Source organism: Capsicum annuum, chromosome 5, assembly GCF_002878395.1.
Source record: "Capsicum annuum cultivar UCD-10X-F1 chromosome 5, UCD10Xv1.1, whole genome shotgun sequence".
Classification (NCBI taxonomy): Eukaryota; Viridiplantae; Streptophyta; class Magnoliopsida; order Solanales; family Solanaceae; genus Capsicum; species Capsicum annuum.
The window spans coordinates 1,658,004-1,664,872 of NC_061115.1; the positions used below are offsets into that span (position 1 = coordinate 1,658,004).

Below are 6,869 nucleotides of genomic sequence, written 5' to 3' on the forward strand. Positions count from 1 at the left end.
CAAAACTAAAAAAATTTAGTGTTAAAAATCATATCTTTACGTGACTCAAGGTGTGGACTAATAATAGTCAATGAAGTGAACTGAGAATTGTGAGGTCTCAAGTCCGTAGCGAGGCAAAAACACTAGGTGATTTATTCTGAGCTGTTCAAGTTTGGTGGACAGAGTTAACAATACCTGTGTTGGTGGAAGGTAGCAAGTACCCAGAGACAACTACCAACAACAACAACGTACCCAGTTTAATCCCACAAGTGGGATTTGGGGAGGGTAGAGTGTACGCAGACCTTACCGCTACCTCTTGGAGGTAGAGATGTTCTTTCCAAAAGACCCTCGACTCAAGTGCAACATATCAAAGTAGTTATGAAAAGGAATATGGTACCAGGAAACCATAGTTATCAAAAAAATTATATCTTTATGATCAGTTTACTTAGTGCTACACCATTACAAGTAAATCGTCAAAATTAAGCATATCTAAACAAATGAATAACAATCACACCTTACATATATATATTCAGAATTCTAACCAAACAAACACTAATGGAACCAAACTACTCCCTTTATTCCAATTTATTGCTACTAATACAATTTGAGGAGACAAAAAGAGATATCTCTAGGAAAACAAACTACTTAAAAATAAGAAAAAATGACTTCCCTAACGAAAGTAGGAAAAAAAAGTTCGAGAGATGTTCCACATTGATAGAGCTCTCTCCACCCACCACTCCCTATCCCCACAACCCGTAGCCCCCATCCCACCACCTGCACCCCTACCCCCACACCTACCTCCCATAGTATTTATCTAGATCATATACAAATGTTCTCTTCTTTCTTTTAACAACTATGGCATCCGGACTAGCTTTTGCATATCTCGACTAATTGCACGAGATACCTACCACCTCCCACTAGCAACATTTATATTTTTTTCCTACACAAGATACCTCCCACCAGCAACAGTTACATACTTTTCCTACACAAGATACCTCCCACCAGCAACAGTTATATATTTTTCCTACACGAGATGCCTCCCACCTCCCACCAGCAACAATTACATATTTTTCCTACACGAGATACCTCCCACCTCCCATCTGAGCACCCGCAACCTAAAAAAGATGGGTCCGCCACTGTTCCACAAACAAGCCAAAAAATCCACTTATTTTCCTACAGAAATATTTTTTAAGAAAACATTTTCCACAAAAACATCTTCCTTCATACCTAATACCACATCCCTGATTATTCAATTTTTTTTTTTTAAATAAACAAATATCCCAAATGAATATCACCATACATACATACAAACTACACAACAAAATTGCTCCCATGATAAGCACCTTCCACTTCTAAGACAGCAATAGAAAATGTTACAATAAAAAAGTACACAAGCTAAACTAAACAACTACTACTATAATAAGTTATCAAAAATCCATAAAAGATAAACAAGTAAAATAAAAAGAATTATAATACCTCTTGGTTTAATGAGATCATTAACCATGTTTCAACTTGTGTTGATCCAACAAAAATACAAGAAATAGCTCTGATAAATAATTAATAAGTAATTTAAAGTAAAAAAGATTGCCGAAAATGATTTTGGGTACTTATAGAGCTGATGAATGATGATGTAGTTGCATTGAAGTGCGTGTCAAATATGTACACCATATACTCCCTCCGTCTGATTTTACCATTTCCAAATTTTCTAATTTAATTTTTAATTGTACTTATTATTTAGGTAAGATAACTTTTTTTTTAATCCTTAATATTAATTATTTTTTCGCTAATTAAAATATAAATATTATTAGATATTATGATAAATTAGTCATATTATTAATTATTTTTTAATTAATATATAATATCAAATTGGGACAAGTGTAAAAAACATAGAAGTTCAATAATTGGAAAAAACATAATTTATCATGTTTTATCCGCTTCATACTTTTTCTATTAAGTATTATTTATTATTCAATTAATTTTTTAAAGCATTAAGTTTGTGATAAGTAAAATTATTTATAGTATTTATTATTTTTTAAAATGTGTGTCAAGTTAATAATAGACAACTTTAGTTGAAACTATTATGGAAAATATTTGAAGCCAAATTTTCACCTTTTTTTAAAGAAAAAAAATACTCCTCCTCTTCAAATTTGGATAATATTGACTTGAAACTATTATGGAAAATATTTAAAGTCATTTTTTTCACCTTTTTTTTAAGGAAAAAAAATACGCCTTTTCAAATTTGGATAATATTGAGTTGAAACTATTATGAAAACTATTTGAAGTCAAACTTTTTCACTTTTTTAAAGAAAAATACTCTCTCTATTCAATTAAAGACACATTTTAACTTGATACGAAATTTAACTATTTAAGAAAAATAATTTGGAGTTGCATAGTAGTGGGTGTCCAATATATGTAGTATAGTAGTATTTATTAGGGGCTTTGGATAATACTGAGTTGAAATTATTAAGGAAAATATTTGAAGTCATTTTTTCTTTTATTTTAGGAAAAATATTTGGAAAATTTTCCTTTTGAAAACGAATTTTGCTATTTCATAATTAGTCTTGTTTAAAAGAAGAAATCTAGTCAATATGTATAGTTCGATCAAATAATATGGCCGAATATACTAACTTTATAAATTAATTATGCATATGTTACTTAATTATAAAAAGTCTATATACTTATTAGGTGTTTGGATAATATTGAGTTGAATTATCAAGGAAAATATTTAAGTTAATCTTTTTTAAGAAAAAGAAGTATTTGAAAATTCCATTTTCTAAAACGAATGCCACTATTTCCTAATTATACTGTTTTAATAGAAGAAAAGTTATCAATATGTACCATTTCATAAATATCAATTAATTAACGATAGTATGATAAAGTAGTCATGTCAATCATTATTTTCTTAACAGACATGTCAAATCTAAATATAGCCCTGTGCACGAAAGCATTCCACATTCATGCAAGGTGCAGTTCGATGTTCAAGGAAAGCGTAATCCGAAAAGAAAGTGACAAGGCTCTGTATCACGCGTACGCGAACGTAAAGCGATGCGAGCACATCATTGAAGTTAAGCAGTGAAGAAGAAAAAATCGCAATAGTGATAGTCGCACAGTGAAGAAGTAGAAGTCGCAACAGTGGACTTCAAAGTTAACCTTAGAAAATTGCAACAGTGGTAGTCACCGCAGTAGACTCTTTTTTTTAAAATTTAAAATTGACCCTAAATATAAACTCAACATGATGCACTCGCATCAGCCACACGCAGCGAGAGGGGCTCGCATCACTTCGCATCATCGCATTATGCGACGATGCGAGCGCATTCCTGAACGCTAGGTCTAGGTGAAGAGCCACATTCCAAGAGAGTGAGTTGTCGGCAACTTGCCCTTACACGAGTATCAGTCAATTGATTCTAGAACTTGAACTCGTGACCCATAGGTTGCAGGCCCTTTTATCATTGCTCCAACATTCTCCTTAGAGAAATGCAACTAAAAAACTACTAAAATTCTCAGTGTCTAATAAGTATCCTTGTGTATACAACTAGCAAAAGTATCCTATCTAGTACTAGTTCATCTCATCAAGCACAAAATAACCTTCCTTTCGTTGCTGCGTGCACTGCATAATATTTCGAGAAATGAAATGCATCGACATACATTAGTTGTTCAAAGAACAAGCCTGAAGGTAAGATTAATCCGTAATGAATCTGCTTTCACGCGTTTCGGCACTGAATGCAGCCAATCCCGTTGAGTATAGCCTCTCATTACCAGCAACGAACCATGTTTTAGGACAAACGAATGTTTGTCCGGAGAGCCATCCTTCTTCGATTGCTTTTTGGGCTGCTCACCACTGGTCTTTTTACCTAGTGCAATGGATAACAAAAAGAAGAGTAAGTGATGAATACAACTTTGATAGAATCAACATTGTCGTTTGCAAAACGTAAGAGTTGATTTCTCACGTCGCTCAACTAATAGTTATAATCACATAAAGTCACTTTTTTGTTTACAAAAATTGGAATCACGAACAAAGGTGACTTTCGGAGATAATAATTACTTAGTTACGTGACAATCTGAGAATTCAACCCCAGTATGCAACTGAATGGAAGGTACACTAGACTCACACCTCATTTGACATATAAAAAGATAATACCTACCTCGGGGTTGAATACCTCGGACATAATACTAACACTAATCATGTACCTCGGGGTGTTTTATCTGGTCTTTTCTTCAACAAGAATTCACGTTCACATCCAAAGGAAAGAGAAGCAATTTCTGGAGTTGGTCCATAAAGTTTTTCATCATCAGCATGCCAACCTACATAGTCATCGCCTCCCTTATACCTATTCAATAATAAGCTGTTGAAACGACTTCCCGGGAGAGCTTTATGGACCTAAATTGCAACACTGACGGTATAAGAAAGACAACTAGCTGGATGACCGGGAACTAGAACTCGAGAGGTTGAAGAATAGCAAGCTTACGGCAGTCAGAATGTCCTTAAGCGGAGGAAATTCATCCCAGGAATATGCATGAGGCTGGTATCCACTATAAACTAGTTGCGGTAATCCTTCACTTGCCACATAACAACTGTCTCTGGGCTGTAGAAATATTATGAACGTTATCAATCTGTTTTTCCCCATAGGAATATGCAGTATCAGATTGTTATGACATGTAACATTGATATTAGCAAAGGGGAGAATTACACACTAAAAGAGAGTAAAGCAACAGCATTTCCAATTTGAATGATCAGTCATGCACCAGACAAACTAAGCTAAGAAATAATACACTAAAGGGGAGTAAAGGAACAACGTTACCACTTTCACTTTGAACGGTCCATATGAGCACAGACTTAACCTATTCACAAACTAAAAGGAAAAGCAACAACATTTCAAATTTGAATGGTCAGTCATGGCAGATGAACAAAACTATGTGTTACGTCGCATTATTATTCAGGCATAATGCACAAGGACAAAACATTCTGGCCGTGCCTTAAAATCCAACCAATCCACGCTCAAAACTTGAACACCATCTTTCTCCATGGGCTTTCTTATTTCTCAAAAACAAGTCCAAGCAGAAGTGATCCAGTAATAAGAGAAAAGAAACAGCATCCAGCTTTAGCGTTCAAACTTCACGATCGTGTGCTGCTTGACACCCGGTAGAAGCTTCGAAGTTTGGAAGAGGAAAAAAGCATTCTTACTATGTCCGAAGGAAAAAAGACGTTTCTTTGCTTGAACTTACTATGGTTTTGCCACAACCACCACCGAAACAAATTTCTTGGGAGACTAAGCTACAAGGGAACGAAAAATTAGGCACCTAATTTTTCGGTTGCTCTTTCTAGTAACTATAGGTTTGACTAACTACCTAGTCCATTCCAAACCCTCTCATTCAGGTGCCATTGGAGATCTATGTAATGGTAGTTCGTGAATTTCAGAGAAACTATATCAATCTATCACCTATATCTGCACACTGGAGTTTGAAAATTATCAATCTCAACCAACTCAACCCAAATGCAAAATACTTGATTTTCCGACGTATATCCATGAAATTTTACAATACGCGTAGCAGTCTCCATAACCCTGCTTAAGGATCACATACAGAGAACATATTGAACTACATTCACGGATCAGTTTGCCTAAGATTCACCCCTTGTTCTAAAAGATCAAAGTGGAAACATTTACTTACAATTGAACTAGCCCCACAAAAAAAGAAAGATGGCATGTCATATAAACTACATCAAAGCTGTACAATTATAGTTAGACAAGGAAATACAGAGCAGCCAATCCAAGACTTAAAATATGCAGAATGACTAGGATTTTCACTAAACCGATTCAAAATAGAAAAAGTAAACAGATTGAAGCAAAAGGAATTCAATACAACAACAACATATCCGGTGTAATCCAACAAGTGGGGTCTGGGGAGGGTGCTGCATACGCAACCTTAGCCCTACCTTGTTAAGGTAGAGCGGTCGTTTCCGCTATACGCTCGGCTCAAGTACAAATACCAAAAACTAAATATGCAAAGCAAATACAGAAGTAAAGAAATGCTGAAAACAATGAAAGAGACAATAGCAATAACAAAATAATACAATATCCGAAGCAAAGGAAACAAAAGGTAATACCAAAACTGAATAATAAGATAGTCGAAGACTAATACTAACCATGCTCATAAGGGAACTAGACAACGCTCGACTACCTACTAACCTTCTAGAATAATCCTCGACCTCCACAAACTCCTATCTAGGGTCATGTCCTCGGTAAGGTACAAGTGTGTCATATACTGTCTATAGCTAAACTCTCACACCTCCTCACTTGGGCACCTGCGTATCTCAAACAATCTCAACATGGAATCTTCATTCTTTATTCACCACGTAAGTCACTCCCACCTTATCCACGATACTTTCATTAGTTAAAAGGGATTCAATATCTACTACACATCCATTAAAGAGTATTATACAATGTAGTAATATACAAGAAAGTACAAAGCAATAAAGCATTAGACTTTAGTCTCCATTTTGCCTGATAAAACATTACACTAACAATTCATAAATAATTAGTACAAAATTGAAAGAGAACCTGAACACAAGATCTACCGAATACACGAATCGTCGGACGATTCCACGGTATATTTTTGTTAAGATACTCCAAATAATCCCATGATTCATCATAATTTATGAACCTGGACATGTATATTACTTCGCTTCCATTTCCCAATTCAATTACTCTTCTTGTTCTACAATCACTTTTTTCCCCTGCCGTAGCTCCGCCTTGCTCCGCCGTACAGAGGTGGAGGCCGCCGGAATCGCCGGTCGTCATTGGTGTAGAAAAGAGATTTTGAAATGAATTGGGGGTTATAAGAAGAAATATGGCGGCAAATTTGACCCGCGAAGTTAGTTTAATTTTTTGTGG

General features: G+C 35.1%; 1 protein-coding gene across 1 annotated transcript; it reads right to left on the bottom strand.

The window, feature by feature from the left end:
• Window positions 1-3,386: 3,386 nt before the first annotated feature.
• LOC107870098 (DNA oxidative demethylase ALKBH2) lies at window positions 3,387-6,845 on the bottom strand. The gene is made up of 4 exons (XM_016716507.2): window positions 6,537-6,845; window positions 4,446-4,562; window positions 4,168-4,357; window positions 3,387-3,830 (listed from the first exon to the last, which is right to left on the bottom strand). The coding sequence occupies exons 1-4, from the start codon at window positions 6,774-6,776 to the stop codon at window positions 3,634-3,636; spliced, it is 744 nt and encodes a 247-aa protein (XP_016571993.2). The 5' UTR covers window positions 6,777-6,845; the 3' UTR covers window positions 3,387-3,633.
• Window positions 6,846-6,869: the final 24 nt, after the last annotated feature.

What these genes read in the sequence shown, in the direction of transcription:
- LOC107870098 (XM_016716507.2), bottom strand. Translation starts at nt 6,776, where the DNA reads ATGACGACCGGCGATTCCGGCGGCCTCCACCTCTGTACGGCGGAGCAA. An exon ending in TCGGTAGATCTTGTGTTCAG is followed by an intron (nt 4,563 to 6,536) that starts GTTCTCTTTCAA and finishes ATATTTCTACAG; the next exon opens with CCCAGAGACAGTTGTTATGT. An exon ending in TTAAGGACATTCTGACTGCC is followed by an intron (nt 4,358 to 4,445) that starts GTAAGCTTGCTA and finishes GTTGCAATTTAG; the next exon opens with GTCCATAAAGCTCTCCCGGG.